The 17,453-nt window shown below is 32.7% G+C and overlaps 2 protein-coding genes across 2 annotated transcripts; one reads left to right on the forward strand and one right to left on the reverse strand.

The window, feature by feature from the left end:
* The first annotated feature begins 1,831 nt into the window (after window positions 1-1,831).
* On the forward strand, window positions 1,832-4,290 carry LOC143534539 (cystinosin homolog). The gene is made up of 7 exons (XM_077029001.1): window positions 1,832-2,118; window positions 2,537-2,669; window positions 2,785-2,874; window positions 3,509-3,633; window positions 3,720-3,880; window positions 3,968-4,017; window positions 4,122-4,290. The coding sequence occupies exons 1-7, from the start codon at window positions 2,000-2,002 to the stop codon at window positions 4,251-4,253; spliced, it is 810 nt and encodes a 269-aa protein (XP_076885116.1). The 5' UTR covers window positions 1,832-1,999; the 3' UTR covers window positions 4,254-4,290.
* A 196-nt stretch (window positions 4,291-4,486) lies between these two features.
* Window positions 4,487-6,732, reverse strand: LOC143534554 (uncharacterized). The gene is made up of 7 exons (XM_077029016.1): window positions 6,349-6,732; window positions 5,430-5,740; window positions 5,116-5,343; window positions 4,974-5,035; window positions 4,824-4,898; window positions 4,654-4,753; window positions 4,487-4,564 (listed from the first exon to the last, which is right to left on the reverse strand). Exons 2-7 carry the CDS (start codon window positions 5,448-5,450, stop codon window positions 4,487-4,489), a joined length of 564 nt encoding a protein of 187 aa, XP_076885131.1. The 5' UTR covers window positions 5,451-5,740; window positions 6,349-6,732.
* Between the last annotated feature and the right edge of the window lie 10,721 nt (window positions 6,733-17,453).

Consider the following 17,453-nt stretch of genomic DNA (forward strand, 5'->3'; position numbering starts at 1 on the left):
TTAATCGGTCTTCGATTAATTTTTTGGTTTTCGGTTCGGTTAATGCTCAAAATCAAATTTGGGCTAAAAAATGTACTTATAAATACATGAAATGGAGATATTAGTGCATGAAATTGTGGTATAGTGCCGACCATGTTGACTTTACCGGTGTCACGCCCGTTTCATAGTACCATAACACATGACCTAAGAGCAAATGACCAAATTTTTTTTATATTGGTTTTGTTTGGTTTGTTTCTATTAACCATGTTTTTAATGCATCACATGTTTAATTATAGAGTTCTCCTTTTTCCTCAAGACCTGTGAACAAGCATGCAACCCCCATGCAACCCCCACCTATTCTGGTTTTCGTCACAAATCGATCAGAGCGAATAGCAATGCATCGCTAAGGTTTCGTGGATGCTAGAATGAATATGGAAAGTGAGTATTGGTTGTATTGCTCGAAACACTAGTGGGTATCGGGTTGTGGAGGTCGAAGAAAGTAGACATGCGGTGTGGATAAACAATAGTGGGTATAGGGTTCAAAGTTGGTTTGGTTATAGTATGAATCTATACAATGGTTTTCAAGATTTTTGATGGTTGCTAACTAGTAGATGGCAAAAAGATGTAATGTAGTGTAGAAGGTTTTAGTTTCATAGTGGTGAAATGTAGCGATCGAGGGCGTTAGAACTTGTCGAAAATTTTGAACCACAAAGAAAAATATAACATGGAGATGGACGAGGAAGAAGAGAAGAGGGGGGGGGGGGGGGGGGGTTAGCTTCATTTCTATATTTTTTTTAATTTCAAAAGTATATTATTTTTAATATAAGTATTTTATTCATTTCAAAAAAAGTTAGTACATAAAACTTTATATATGCATTTCAATAACTACTTTTGTTACGTTTGAGTGAATACTATAATATAGGTATTAAATGTGTAAATTTTCAAATTTAAAAATTAAAACCAAAGAATAACACGACTCGTACACTCATATCATATTCCTTCAATGACACGACTCGTGTGTACATACACACACGTCTTCTAAACATGTCATTTCAATATGTTAGTAACTCCAAAAACAAATTATTTGGTAACCCTTTTATAACAAATTTAAATCATTACTCTAATAAGATACGTTTAAATACCACTAAACTCGTACCATATTCCTTATATTACTTATACCACTCATACCATATACCTTATATTCATTCAATCGTACATACATACAGACACGTCATCTGAATTCTTAAAAACGTCATTTCAAAGTGTTACTAAGTCTATAAGTAAATTATTCACTAACCCTTTTATAACAAAATCATTTATTACGACTTAAAACTTTACTTTAAATACAATACAATACATTTACATACCACTAGAATCAATCATCATATCATTATTATCAATTTATAATATAAAATATTGCATTATATTTTATTACATCATATTACACTATATTAAAATTTAATTTACATTACATTATTTTATACTTTATTTTATTTCACATGTACAACAATATGTACACATCCACTCCAAGCAACTTAACTCACAACACAAAATTGACCAAATTCGTCATATATAATGAACATAACAAATTAATATATACATATTCAATCAAAACGAAATTACTCAAAAAAAATAAACAAATCACTACAAAAATACAAAATAACAAAACAATATTAAGCACAAAACCTAAATAAACCCTTGTAACACGGATCTTAAATCACCATACATGAAAAATTATATTTTCACTTTAAATAAATAAATAAATAAAAGTAACCCGCTTAAAACGTTATATTAAATTACATTACATAATGTATTTTATTTTATTTCGCATTAACTACAAGATATACATCCACCCCAAGCAACTTATTTCCCAAAAAAACAAAAAATGACCAGGTTCATAAAATAATAAAATTGGCGCTAAACGACATCACTTATACCACTTGTATTCCCACTATGATAGTGCACATAAATACCAAGACATCCTGATATTTTGATCAACAGTTCAAGTTGGTACTAGAGAATGGATTCATGGAACTCAACCACGCTCAAGGCCTTATCGAATGTCTTCGGATGGATCGCGTTTTGCGCCTGGTCCATCAGCTTCTATCCCCAAGTCATTTTAAACTTCAAGCGGAAAAGGTAACCATTATTATTATTAATCATCGTACTCAGTAAATTCTACCAATAGCAAAGCTGCCACTACTACTATTGTTGTTGTTGTTGTTATTATTATTATTCATCATACTCATTAAATCCAACAATAGCAAAGCTACTACTATTATTATTATTATTCATACTCATTAAATTCAACAATAGCAAAGCTACTACTATTATTATTATTGTTATTTTTATTCATCATCGTACTCATTAAATCCAACAATAGCAAAGCTGTTGCTACTGCTGCTGCTACTACTACTATTATTATTATTCATCGTACTCGTTAAATCCAACAATAGCAAAGCAGCTGCTGCTGCTACTACTACTATTATTATTATTATTATTCATTAATTAAACATGAGTTGATTTCAAGTTTTGACATCGAATTGGTGAATTGCAGCGTTGTGGGGCTGAATTTTGATTTTGTTGTGTTGAATTTGACGAAGCATTCATCGTATCTCATATACAACGCATCCGTGTTCTTTAGCTCTACGGTTCAACGACAGTATCATAAAAAATATGGATCCAATCAGGTTCTATTTGTTTCTTTAGTTAGTTGTTATTATGTAAATAGTTTGTTAAAGTTTGTTAGAGTTTGTTAGAAAGTTGTTTGCATATTAATATATATATATATATTATCAATGGCAGATGATACCAGTAGCTGCTAATGATGTTGCTTTCTCTACTCACGCGGTTATACTAACTGCATTTACGTTGTTCCAGATCGCCATTTATGAAGTAAGTATTATATAATCATCTTAATAGTTAATATAGGCGTAGGATTTTCACACACCACTTTTCCCCTATACGCGGCCCGGCCCTGAGAATTCACGTACCCCGGCCAAGCTGGAAAAAATGTGCTCTTTTAACTTTTAAGTCTTAACGAACTAAATTTTGTAAACGGTTATTTTTGAACGACGATTAAAGTTATAGCAATAAACATAACAATTAGCAAAATAATTATATTAATTGAGGTTATGACTTACATAGATTATAAAGTTTTTGGGTATTATAAAATCACAGGCTTATAAAAGTTCGGGTATTCTAAATAATATATATATATAATATTGGAATTTTTAAAATTGTCTGTGCCCCTGAAAAGCACGTGCCCCGGCCGGACGCCCACATTGCCCACCCTCAAAGCCTCCCCTGACATCGGGCCGTATAGGATCCGAGTTGTGTCAGTTTGTATCAGGCTCTATACGAGCTGAAAAAAGCTGTTTTCCCCCTCTGTACACTTGTCAGTCATGCGTGGCCTATACGGCCCGTATAGGCATGTACAGTCAGCATGGGGGTGGTGTATGAATATCACATCCCGTAATATATTATATGCTCTAGATGAAGATTAATCGTTTATTTTATTATGATGCAGCGTGGAAATCAAAGGGTCACGAAGATTACTATGGCCATAGTTTTAGCAGCTTGGTCGGCTGTTGCGATTTGTGTGTTTATAGCCATACCAAAACATTGGTGGTTGTGGCTCGTCTCGTGCTTTAGGTAATATACTAATATTCATTATTCAACTACAAATTTGTTAGTTATGAGAATATGAATTATAATGACATAGTATATATTTATTACAGCATGTTGCAGGTTTTCATGACCGTCATCAAGTATATACCGCAGGTAATTATGAACTTTAAAAGGAAGAGCACAACCGGATTCAGCATTGGTAACATATTGCTTGATTTACTCGGTGGGTTGACCAATTATGGTCAAATGGCGGTCCAATCTATCGACCAACGTATGTTATATATTTTATTTTTTTTCTAGTTTTATGTTATGTTTGCATGAATTATGAACTAAGATTATGTTTCGACATGTTATGTAGATTCGGGGGTGAATTTCTATGGAAATATAGGCAAGACATTGCTTTCTTTGGTATGTATCATGTATACATAAAACATATTATATCATGTTACCATCTGAAAAAAAAACAAAAAACCTATATCATAAAGTGCATCTGTTTTTTTCTATGTTTGCAGGCGTCAATATTATTCGACTTGGTGTTTATCGTGCAACATTATTTGTTATATCCTGGGAAGAAAGCCGAGAGATCTCCGAGTCTTGATCAAGTAAACCATGAGTCAAATGTTATATCATCACATAATGTTTAACATCATTTTGTCGGTGAATCTTCTATGATTTGTTCATCATTCTTCTGTATTTGAATGCGTACACATATATCCGTTAAACTAATAGACATATATGATATCTCTCTCTATATATATATGACGGTATGATACATTAATATTTTTGAACTACAATGAACATGTAAATAAATAAATAGAGACATGCTTTCATGACTTATAATACTAGTCAAGAAATGTTAGAGCTTTAAAACAAAAGTTTAGTTTGAATAAATCTTAAACCGAGCTTTCTGGTGCGCAATTTGTGGCTTCTTCTCGTTAAATTTCTCCTCGAGCTTCTGAAAATGAGTAATTAATATAATTATATAATTAATAAATACTTAAATAGAAACTATTCGATACGAAAATGCATTAGTTATATTCTTGCCTGTTTTCTTCGTGCAGCTCGATCCTCTGTCCTCAACACGAAGGGAGACGATATAGTTGGGGATTCAAATTTGCTTTTGTAAGCAGTAAACGACTTCGAACTATTCAATAAAATTTGTAGATTTTCAATAAATATATACATCACACGTATAAATATTTATTCAAACTTACACTGCTGATAAAATGTGCCATTTCGGGCCAGTCGATTTGGTTCCAGCCACTGTAGGATGAGCAGTTGTTTCAATCCTTCTATATGCATAATAAAAACATCAAGATTATATTCCTTGATAAAATATTAAAATTTTATAAAATTTTATTTACCTTCTATTTACTGAAAGTGTTGCTAAAGGCTGCTTATTATTATTTATCCCATTCACAAATGCCTATAACAAAACCATATATAATCTTTAGTTACTTAAGTTACAAAATGACATAAATAGCGTATACGATAAAAAAACATCACCTTAGCAGGGGTTTTCATAGGCGTTACATCGCGTTTAGGGGTCGAATAAACACTTGAAGTCGATTTTGTCATTTGCGTTTTTCGGCAAGATTCTTTTACAAAACTAGAATTCATTAACACCTTCAATGATTTTGGCGCCAAACTCCTTTTATCAGTGTAACCGTTTGTTGTAACGTTTTTGGTTTTCGGAGTTGTAATATTGTCATTTCGGTAATGCACAGTTTTCGACTGTAACACAATAAAATTTTCAAATATTACCAAATATGGTTAGAATAACAAAAAAAAAAAAACAGTTATTGCAATAAAAGTAGTACCTTTAACAAAGGTCTCTTCATTAGAGACACCTTAATATTATTAATATCTTCATCTACTATGCTAATTTTAAGTGATAAATCAGCAACCTTACTAGCAACTTGGTGAGCGACGGCTGCAGCCGCCTTTTCCTGCTCTAGTAAGGCGGCTGCAGCGGCTTTTTGGGCCGCAAGGTTCTTGTAATAAGCATCAAAGAAACTTTCTTCTCAGCAACAGATCCGGGCTGCGTGTAACTCTTGGCTTCTTCAACATAACATTTTTTAGAAACATTTGACCATTTTTCGGAGCCTAATGAATCTGACATCAACTTAATCTGAAGAGATTGAAATATTAAAAAAGGTTTAGACTTTTGTACATTTAATATCAACTAAACGGTCATGTTCGCGGGTTGGCGGGTCCATTCCTACATGAAGCCAAAAATCATGTAAGACACATGAACCTGAAAACGGACAGTTTGACCCGAAAACTATTTATGTCTTTTATTGTTTTGACATATTAATATTTTAAATTCACATTTTAATAACTACAAATATAAAGTTTATATAAAACTACTACATTTTAATTCATAATATATTATGTCAATTTTCTTTTTAGTTTTAAATTATTACATAACACACCCAACCAATTTAACTTATTACATAAAACACATTTTTAAATTAAAAAAAATCAAAATAAAAAAATGGGTTAAACGGGTCAACCCAAGAACCCGTCATATTGATCCAAACCCGGCCCGTTTAGTCAAACGGGCTCACAGGTTCGACCAGAAACTGACCCAGACCTGCTAATTCATGTCGTGTCAGAAATTCACACCCCCTAGAGAAAATAAAAAAATATATGGTTTCGAGTTATATGTGAAACTTGAACTCATTAGAGCATTTCATTGAATGGTGCTCGAGATTCATAAACATTAATGAGACTTACCTTATCGTCGGGTTGACGAGGTATGCGAGTGTCGTTGTAGGAGAAAGAACGTATGAGATAGGATGGTTGTCCCATGACTAGTACAAATGACAAAATCTATACAGTAGAAAACAAACAAACTAGAAGTAGTTAGTTTATATATATGGAAAAGATATGGTTTTTGTCACAAGTTGGTTATATTAATTACTTTTGCTGCAATAATTTGAATTTCAAATGCAAATGGAAAAGGTTAAAGTAGGCGTTACAGGAAAAGTGCATGATTGTTCATTCTTTTTCATGCTGCACTAGTTTGGACCACTGCTTTAAAAACTAAACAAATTAATTAATTGGCTTTTGGTTTTATTTTATATATTATATTAAGTGCTAAGATACGTGGCACCATAGTAGTTTTGTTTAAAGATTAGGTACCAAACCGTTACTGGTAAACAAAATTACTGATTCTGAAATTCGTCAAAATATCAGTACGTTATCGTTGCCGAAGGCAAATACCAATCCCAAAAACCTTAAAAGTGGATACCGAATTTGTACTGAAAATACCTGGCCAAACCACCTAGCCAATGTGAGTCGGATCGCTTAGACATGCTTCATAATTGGAAAAACGTGCATCATGAAAATGCATGCCGCTCATGCAAAGAAAGATGATGGAGAGTTACCTGAAATGCGCATTAAAGACTTTTCGAGAGATCTCCCTCCAAAACACTGGTATGGTTATCGAAATTGTGAGTGTCAGCATGTAGGTTCCATATCCAGGTGTAACATCCTAAAATTTCGTATTTAATAAAAGAAAGTTGTGTTTAGTTATCGGGCCTGAATAATTAATTAGTATTAATAAAGAACATGGACTTGAACTAATTAAGATGGATTAAAGGGAATGGGCCTTAGGTCCATGGGCTTTAAGGGATATAAATATCCCCTAAACCAACCTAAAACCCTAAATCCTCATTCTTACCATCTTATTCTCTAACACACTCCAAAAACACATACACCACACCACCATATACGGTCGGCGGCCGAGAGAGAGAACGAACAAAATCCGAGAGAGAGTGAACGTTAGTTGTGATTAGATTCTTGTTATTCGAGTCCTACACGAGATCTAGAGTTCCTAAACAAGCTTACCAAGATCGAACGAGCACAAAAGGTATGTTCTTGACCTTTAAAGTTTACGTTTTATTGAACGTTTTTACCATAAAGGTCCAAACTTTACGTCATTCCGGGCTAAGTTTTACCCGAACAAGGCCATGGGAATGATCGCGGGACTTGTTAACGTCATATCCAAGAATTTCTCGATGAAACGAGGGTGATTCTGGTGATTACGAATGAACAGAGGCCAATGCTGAATAACTTCGCCTGCAAGACAACTTCGCCTTCAAGCAAGTTCGCTTGCAAGCAAGTTCGCTTGCAAGCAAGTTCGCCAGCCATGTTCGCCCCTGACAACTTCGCCAATAAGTTCGCAGCTAGTTAAGTTCGCCAGATACTATGTTGTGGTTATAACTTCGCTTAGCAACAACTTCGCCTGGCATATGTTCGCTTAAGGTTAACTTCGCCAAACCTAACTTCGCTTGATGTTAAGTTCGCTACAAGCAAGTTCGCCTACCTTATCAACTTCGCTGAACCATATGTTCGCTGGACTCTAAGTTCGCCGAGTCTTAAGTTCGCCGAACCTTAAGTTCGCTTAAGTTAAGTTCGCTTAACATGCATTTTAAGGTAACGAATCGGGCTAACGAATGAGTAGGTGAATAAAATAGTAACTTAAAATCCTAATAGGAGATGCGTTAAGACAGTTAATGAAAATAAAATTTTTTCAAGCTGACCTGGCAGCTCGATCCCAGCCAGGGGCTCTGCCCCTTGGACCCTGCTAGGGGCTGCCGCCCCTAGACCCCGCTGCCAGGGGCGCTGCCCCCGGACCCCCGTTCGTTGTGGGTAGTAGCTAAGACTAGAAAGATGATATGAGTAGTGATAGTTAATTGATACGTGTACTTATTATACAGTCAGCCGTGCACAACTGAAGAAAGGGATTACGATTAACGGTGAACGTAACCGCATTCAGGTGAGTTTCTAGCCCCATTTATGTGTTATGTTTTCGGGGTTGTGTGCATACTCAATATGTTAATACGCTTATCCTAAGAGATAAGTGTATGCCTTATGTGAATAATGTGAAATGTATGAATGATTGCTTGATGGTACGTGAACGATCTTCGGATATTGCACGTACTGTCAGGTTGTAACGCTATGTATAAGGTAAGTATGATACGTATGCTTATGTGTATGAACGTGATAAAGTTAATAAAAGAAGGAAAGGATGGTTGTATGGTTGTATGGTTACGAAAAGGGTACTGAGCCCTAATAATACTCGAGGTATGATGTATGGTTGTATGGTAATGAAGAGGGAATCGAACCCTACTAATATTCGAGAACTAGGGAACCGAACCCTACTAATATTCGAGGAAAAAGGGTACCGAGCCCTAATAATAATCGAGGAAGGAGGGTACCGAGCCCTAATAATACTCGAGGAAGGAGGGTACCGAGCCCTAATAATACTCGAGGAAGGAGGGTACCGAGCCCTAATAATACTCGAGGAAGGAGGGTACCGAGCCCTAATAATACTCGAGGAAGGAGGGTACCGAGCCCTAATAATACTCGAGGAAGGAGGGTACCAAGCCCTAATAATACTCGAGGAATGTAGGGCGTAATGCTCTTTATAACGTAAGATATGAAAGCAAGTTAGTACAAAAGAAAGTATGAAAGTATGAATGAAAGAATATAAGTTTGTGTGTAGTGTATAATGTATGATTAACTAGAACTCACTCAGCGTAGCTGACTTTTTAGTATGCACGCAGGTGAGTAGAATGAGGCAGCTCGCTTGAGGAGACACATGGCATTGAATAAGAGGCTGGCATCAGAAGGCTCAAGACGTGATATGTTTTAATTACTTTGTTTTTTGAAAGACAAGTAGTTTGTTTAAGACAAGTTTTGGATTGTTACGAAATGTTTTATGAAAGTTTTTAATGTTCCGTGAAATTTTTAATTAACTCTGATATTTAGAACTGCGTTTATGAGTAAATCCAACATGAAAGTAGGGCTACCGGTAACGGGGCCTTACACCAGGTTGGGCCAATACCATTTGCTCATCATTATTTTACCCTTAAAAATGTTTTTCTTTCGTAAGGAAATGAAAGCTTAAGCGAAATTTTTCTGAACCTAAGAACATGAAAGGTTATTTTTTTAAGGATTTAGGGAACTAAGAAACATGAAATCGGCTAGCGTGGAATTGAGATACGAAACTCCAAAACTCAATAGAGGTGTACATGTTTTAAAACATTTATGAAACAAAACTACTTGATGCATACATCATGTTTACATTAAATTATAAATACATTCATGCTATATGTACACACATGTAACGTATTCTGACTTTGTACATCTTTAAATACTATTAAATCAATACAATGTGGACACATGGCCTTTTTCTAGGCTGTCCACATGTGCAATCCAGTCAGCATGTTTCCATTCTCATGTGCTCTAATATTCTGCCATGTGTCATCTCACACACCATTTAAACCTTATAATTTTCCACCATAATCATTTTAATATCTCTCTCTCTCTCTCTCTCTCGGCTTACTAACTCCACCATCCACCATCTTCTATATTCCGGTGATGTAGATCGAGATTAATCGTTTTCCGGTAAGGTTATATATTATACTTTAATGACCAACAATGTTATATGATATTCCGGCAAGGTAATATCTTTTTCCGGCAACATCATATTTTCTTCCGGTTATTGTAGATCTAACATTTTTATCTTTATTTTCATTGTTAACTGATTTTTTTAAAATCATTTTAGGTTCTAAATCAAAAATGGCGATGAAGCTAATATTTCTACGTATTTACGTTATTCCGGTAAGTTATTCCGGTAAGTTTTCCGTTTATGTGTTATACCTATAACAATGGGTGTTTTATTTATTTGAAGTTTAATATTTTTCCTGTTTTTTTTGTTATACATGTTTTTCTTCTAGGTTCTAAATATAAATCAGCTTCATCCATATTCAGTATCATTATTTCGTTTTTCCGGTAAGACACATTTAAATTATTTGGTTATAAATTATAATTCTAATATTCTAAAATATCCATGTTATAACAAAACTTTATTATTTCAGGTAATTTACCCGATTGATTTACGGAAAATTGGATTTTTGTTTCTTAATAAAAAACGAAGATACCATGGTTATTATCATTATTTGTTATTTTCCGGTAAGACATTAAAATTTTTCGGTTATAAATTAAATATCAAATGTTTCATAGCATAAACATTAATATTTTCGGTTATAATTTCAAATCATTTAAGTATTTTTTTGATTTTGTTTGCAAAATTAAGTCAGCCAATTGATTAACCATTAATTTATAATTAATGGTCAATAATAATAATAATAATGATTTGAAATTTGATTACAATTTAAGTTAAAGTTGAAATTTGTAAATGGTAGGTCAATATTACATAACGTCTAAACTTACCATCATTAACATTTATTATTTTCTAAAAAGATTTGATTTAAAAAGTTTAAATTTCCAAATTTAAATTAAAGTTGATTTTTTTCTTTAATTGCTGGTCAAACGTTTAAGTTGATCAAACATTTTTAAATTTCCTGGTCAAACATTAAAGTTGAATTTAAGTTTAGGTTGAACTTTTTAAATGACTGATTAAACAAACATTCATAATGTCTATAATTACCATCACTAAAATTTATTATTCTAAAATGACGTAATTTAAAATTTATAAATTTTCAAATTTAAATTAACGTTGAATTTTATATATTACTGGTCAAACATTTCATAACATGTAACATTACCACGGTTAAAATTTATTATTTGCAAAACAAATATTAATATTTAATTTTCTCATTTCAGGTTATGTTCCCAACTTGATATAGCTAATTTCATAGGTTGAAGATTTGTTGATAAGATATCTTATTTTTTGGTTTAATATTGATGTATATTTTTGTTATTATTCATGTATTTATGTATTTTTCACAATTCATGTAAATTATTTGATTTTTATATAATCAATCATATATAGTGGTTGGTTTGTCCATTTATTATATTTTAATCAAAACCGATGTATTAAAAAAAATTGTTTGCATCTTATATTTATCTATATATTAATGATAATCTTTATAATTTATAATAATTATTATAAGTTTAGTAATTTTGTTATTATTAATTTATTTCCTTTTCTAATTTGTTGTAACATTTTATTTTGACAGAAATAATAACATTTACAACTTACCATTTTTATATTTCAATATCTTTAACTTAAAACATTATTCTGTTATTATATTCTAAGATACATTATATTTTCTAACACTTACACATTTCCATCTTTTTTGTTTGACCAATGTATAATGAGGCATAAATGTCACAATTAATGCTAATGTGTGTCATCATTTGGTTATGGAAACTGTAACAATTAATGCACTATAATAATACGAAATATTATTTGAATTTGAATTCTAAAAAAAGATATATTACAGTTTTTTATGGAAAATTTTTGTTTCCATTGTTAATATTACTATGTTTATTAGTTTCCAATCTCCACAATCTTCCTATCTTATATGTTTGACCAATTTATAATTTGACATAAATGTCACAATTAATGATAATGAAAATTTAATGCATATTTCATTGACTTGTAATAGAATAATATTAATTATGGATCAACTAAAAAAATAATAATTTCAAGATTACATTATGCCATGATTTTTGTAATCTTTTTTGTATTTAGGATCTTTGATTATAACAAATTTCGTTTAACAATTTTGGTAATAGATAAAATAACTTAAATAACAATTTATTATATTCTAATTTAATCAAATCATATAATAAAGTTGAAAGTCATTATGTATAATTATTATTTTTTACGTGTATTCAAATTAATAATTCGAATTTCAAATAAATAAGTTGAGTATAATTTATTTATTTATTTTTGGAATTGACTATAATGTGGGTCGTGTTTTCTAAAATTTTTAAAGTTAATTACTTTCTTTAATATTGTTGACCGACTATTAGTTTTGATAGTTCCAGAAATTTTGGTAAACAGATTTATAACTTAAATAACCATTTAATATATTCTAATTTAATTAATTTTCCTAATATATATACAACATAAAATGTCAATATCTTAAATGCGTGTCTATTACATTTTCTATTTGTACGGGATATACATATATGTTCGTTAGTAATATCTTTAATAATATTGTCATTTAAATATAACAATTAATTTCCACGTTTTTAATATTTTTTTTATTAAAATATATGTATATATGGTATATATATTTTTGTATCATATTTTTTCACTTTTAAATATTTTCAAAGTCAACATAAATTTTTTTAATCTTTCTAAAGTTATTTGAAAATTCATTTATTGTAAAACGTTTTTATGCTTTGCAAGTTTAACAAAATATTAATGTCATTGATTTAAAAGTTTGTTGCAAGATTGGTCAAAAATAAAAAAAAAATCATAATTTTTTGAAGTTGACTAATTCCAATTTTTTTATATTTTGTAACTATTTTGAAAATATTTTAAAACGGGCTACTTTAAAAGAGTATCAAATTTGTTATGTATAAAATTACGGCCAAAAAATGTTTTTATTGATATATCTTTTTGGTTTAATGGTTTAAGTTATAAAGATGTTTTATGTTGTCATTTTACTTTGTTTGTTGTTGTATGTTATTTTGTTTTAATAAAAACAACTTTATTAATGTTCAAATGTTACTCATTATTACATATATATAATTTGGATGCTAATGTTTTATTATATTTTCAGGTGGTGAATCAAAATGAGTTTCTTTTGGTAGAATGTTTGAAGAAGTTGATGGTGGTTTAATATGAAAGAGCATGTTTATGTCTTTTGTTGATTTTTTTGGTTGTTCGATGTACATTAACATATTGTAACTCTTAACTTTTAATATCTTGAACATGTAAATGGTTAACGTTTTGGTCCGAAAGTTTGAAGAAGTTTTGTGTTGCTTGAATTTGTTGTTTAAATTTATTATGTTTGTTGACATGTTTTTCCACCCGTGTGTAACACGGGCTATACCCTAGTTATTATTATTATTATTATATATACGCTTAGTCATAGGCATACATAATTACATCTAACAATTTGTGTGTATACTGTGTATAAACTGCTATAGTTGGCTAGTTGATTAAATGCATAAACTACTGCAAACTATACGGTCAATATAAGCTTATATAATTATATCTCTTTTATTTAAATGTGTTTGTTAATTGTATTTATTAAGTATTTATTAAGGATAATAATCATACCAATCCCAAGAATCATGGCTACTTAAAGATGGAGAAATTATCTTCATAACTTATGCATTTTATATATTTGTATTTATTGTATTTTTAAAGTTAAGCTCTTATATCTTCTATTTATAACCATTGTAACATCCTATTCAAAGTGTGGTTTTATGATATATTCAAACTCTAATATGGTATCACAGCTGTGATACCATATTAGAGTTTGAATATATCATAAAACCACAAATTGCTCAATTACAATTAGAGATATAAATACAATACAATAACTAATATCTAAGGATACTATTAAATACATATTATATGCAAACTAATTATGTGGAGACAATCACTCCAATATATTGACCAAACATGATTTGCTCTTTCATAATCAATTGGTTTGATCACAATAGTATTTACCCTCGAAAGTTGGCTTGTTCTTTTAAGCATGTCTTTCAGTTAATCGTTACGAAACAAAGATCATGATATAGGATCGTTTGAGGATTAATTCTTCAAGACTTATTATTGTTATTATGAGACAGTCTATTTACTCTCTGTACTAGAACTAAATAGACTGCTAAATTCTATTTAAGCTTTGTACTTTAAGACATATCTATTAATGAAAACGTCTATTGTTGTTGCATAAGTCTGGTATCCGTTAGTTACATTAAACCCTTCTTAAAAGGCGGCGTTCCTATTTTACCCAATTTCTTTTCAGGATCCAACATTTTGTTCTTGCACTTTGGTGACTTCCGTCTTCCACGAATACGCCCCGGTTTTCCCACTTACACCCTCTACCTCATCTCCTTCCACCTCCTCCTTAACTCCCATTTTTCCCTATTCGCATTTCCTCGGATTTGCTCCATGTGCTCTTATCAACTACCTTGATTCCATTTATCTTTATCTTGTTGGATTTAATGGTCGGTTCGGGTCAAGTCAACGCGACCGACCCGAATGTGACCCGGTATGAGTTACACCGGGGGTAACGAGATATAAACCCACTTAAAAGTTTACGCTAACTGGGCCCGACACAATCACATAATAGGATAAGTTGATGGACTAGGATTTAATTTGGTGGTTGGGCTTTAAGCCCATTGGGTTTAAAATGTTTAAACCCTAATTATATTTACTATATATATAATAAGATAATATTATTAGATGATCCATCTTATTCACCAAAAACCCTAGCCACCATAACTTCCGGCAGCCGCCACCTCCGGCCACCGGACCACCGGCCGCCACCCACCTACCACACCGGTTGTCCCTTGGTCACCGCAACCACCACCATTGTTCCATATAAGAAACGGTGTTGTAGATACAAAGAAGAAAAAGAATCATTGTATGATGAAAATAGAATAGCCGCCCATTTTTTGTGTCGTATATTTACGTGTATACACTATACAATCAACTATAAAAAAACAATCAACTATAAAAAAATTCTTTATCTATTTGTATCTTTAATAGAATAGATAGATAGGATAAGGGTTTTTTTTATAACTCTAAAACTGGCCTATAAGGCAAAAAAGCTTCAACCGCAAGCTGTCAAACGTTTTTCCGGCGACCTTGGGAAATTCCGGCAAGCCCGTTTTTCCGGCAGCCGTAGTTGTTGTGTTGTTTGGTTGCTACTGTTGCTGTACCACCTTAACAACAACCCCTACACCAGCCGGCACTACCACCTCCGCCCCCTGCAACTTCCGGTCACCGGAACTCCGGCCACCAACACAGTTTCCGGTCCGCGCGGCCTCAGCTGCTGCCGTTGCACCTGCCGGAGTCTGCTGTTGCTTCTGTTCAAGGTTGTTACTGTACCGACGCCGTGCCACTGCAATTTCAGCCTTGTTGTCGCCGTCCGTCAGCAACTGTCACCACCGGAGGTCGTTTGGGTTTCTTGATTGTGTCAAATGTAGCTCATCTCGTTAGCCCTCGGTGTCTTCCCGGTTTCGATAACCGAGGTATATCGAAAACCAATCTTTGGTTGATTTATTCTTGTTTATCGTGCTCGTATAATAGTTGTAATCGGATCCGGGTCTTGGGTTTCGGTTTTGGTTCGTTTAATCTTTTAATCGTCCGCTGCGTTTTTATAAGTTCGTTTATATATATTTGAATATTAATATTGATTAATATTTATTGAAACGAAATAATTAACTAAAACGGGTTAAAATAACTTGACCGTTTTCGTTCCGAACCACCGTTGAAACCCAATTGTGGTATCAGAGCCGCGGTTACAACGTACGAATCGATCCCGGTTCGCTTTAAACAGGATCTACATCTTAAACTTTAAATCGTTTAAAGTTTATAGATCTAGATTTGTTTTCGGGTGATTTTGAGTTGGTCAAAGTTTTGTTTATTTTATTTGACCAAGTCAAAACGACCCGAAATTTTATTTATTTTGAATATGTAAATCCGGCCCCGACCTATGTGTTTGTTTGGTGTTTGAGCTTGTTTTGGCCATATGGTTGGTTCAAAAGTTGTAAAAAGGTTATTATTTAATTTTCGGTTTTCTTTTGGCCATAAAGATGGTTCAAATTTGTAATAGGACATATTATTGTTAGTTTATAAATTTGTAATTAAGAAGACGCGAAGATAACCGAGGACGAGCTCGAGACTTCTTGGAGTTAGTGTGAGTTCGGACAAGATGACCAGATGCACGAAGAAGTCCATCCTTGTGGTTGTTTGTGTTGTGAACCCCTTGATCCGATCGGTCTCCCTAATTGGCTCTAGAGAGACCGATCACCTTTTGGCCATAAGGATTTACATATTATTTGCTATTGTGGTTGCTTGGATTGTTTATAATAGGATTATAATATCACCGACCTAATATCAAATAAATTTGAAAATAAACATTTTATTAACCGATTATGTTTTGCAAATTAAAAGCGTTTTGATTTCAAAAACTAATAACTTAATAGATTTCTATTAACTTAAAATTGGTTAGTCATATCGCGACAAACTTAGTTTTTAATAAGTTATCTAAAACTAAGTGTCCTGAGAGATGAAAGGGTTCATCTATTCGTCCCGATAATAAATACAGTAAAATTTGACTTTTACTCTATTTGGTAATTTTAAAATTAATCCCAATTGTAAAACCAATAGTTTATGCCAATCCTACTACAAGTCACACTTGAGGCATAATGCGAAATTTCGAGTGTTTGGAGCTACAGCACCGCACTTGTTTTCTATCCTATCCCATCAAGGTGAAAGCGTTTCGTTGACACATCCGGCGCTTTTACAAGTCACGGTACTAGTACAACTATTACTTTACTCTCATGTTACGTGCTAAAGCTGTCTGGAGACTTAAAGTGGGCAAAGATGAGGCTAAACGTATCTATACAGACAATCGTTGTCTCTATAGGCCTCATAACCGAGAGTTGTACTCTATTCACAATTGGCAATTGTTGTCAGTCTGCCTAACCACTTATTAATGTTGTGTGCTACAGCTGCCTTCTATAACTGGAAGCCAGATTCTCATACTCCTATTTTATTAATGTTATTGGGTCATTAATAATAGGACTACAACGTCGAAAATACTAATTAAATTTACTTTTGCTTAATTAATCAGATGTCGTCAAACGAATACTCACCCTATGCCCTTAAGACTATCCTTGAGAAGGATAAACTGAACGGTACCAACTTCATCGAATGGCACCGCAACTTGAGACTTGTTCTGACCATGGCAAAGCGCCTGTATGTTCTCGATAGACCAGTTCCAACCGAGCCTGAAAACAACACAGCCGCTGCACGAAAAGTTCTTGACAAGCATAAGGATGACTCGGCTGAGGTCTCTTGTATTATGCTAGCCACCATGACTTCT

The sequence above is a fragment of the Bidens hawaiensis genome, unplaced genomic scaffold (assembly GCF_021521415.1).
Source record: "Bidens hawaiensis isolate Kalapana, Puna unplaced genomic scaffold, B.hawaiensis_p1.1 tig00010199_1, whole genome shotgun sequence".
Lineage (NCBI taxonomy): Eukaryota > Viridiplantae > Streptophyta > Magnoliopsida > Asterales > Asteraceae > Bidens > Bidens hawaiensis.

Excerpts from the sequence above, each read along its gene's own strand:
- LOC143534539 (XM_077029001.1), top strand. The coding sequence starts at position 2,000 with ATGGATTCATGGAACTCAACCACGCTCAAGGCCTTATCGAATGTCTTC. Across the intron at positions 3,881-3,967 it reads GGTCCAATCTATCGACCAAC|ATTCGGGGGTGAATTTCTAT; the intron begins GTATGTTATATA and ends CATGTTATGTAG. Across the intron at positions 4,018-4,121 it reads GCAAGACATTGCTTTCTTTG|GCGTCAATATTATTCGACTT; the intron begins GTATGTATCATG and ends CTATGTTTGCAG.
- LOC143534554 (XM_077029016.1), bottom strand. The coding sequence starts at position 5,450 with ATGAAGAGACCTTTGTTAAAG. Across the intron at positions 5,036-5,115 it reads CTATGAAAACCCCTGCTAAG|GCATTTGTGAATGGGATAAA; the intron begins GTGATGTTTTTT and ends GTTTTGTTATAG. Across the intron at positions 4,754-4,823 it reads TGGCACATTTTATCAGCAGT|TTCGAAGTCGTTTACTGCTT; the intron begins GTAAGTTTGAAT and ends TTTATTGAATAG.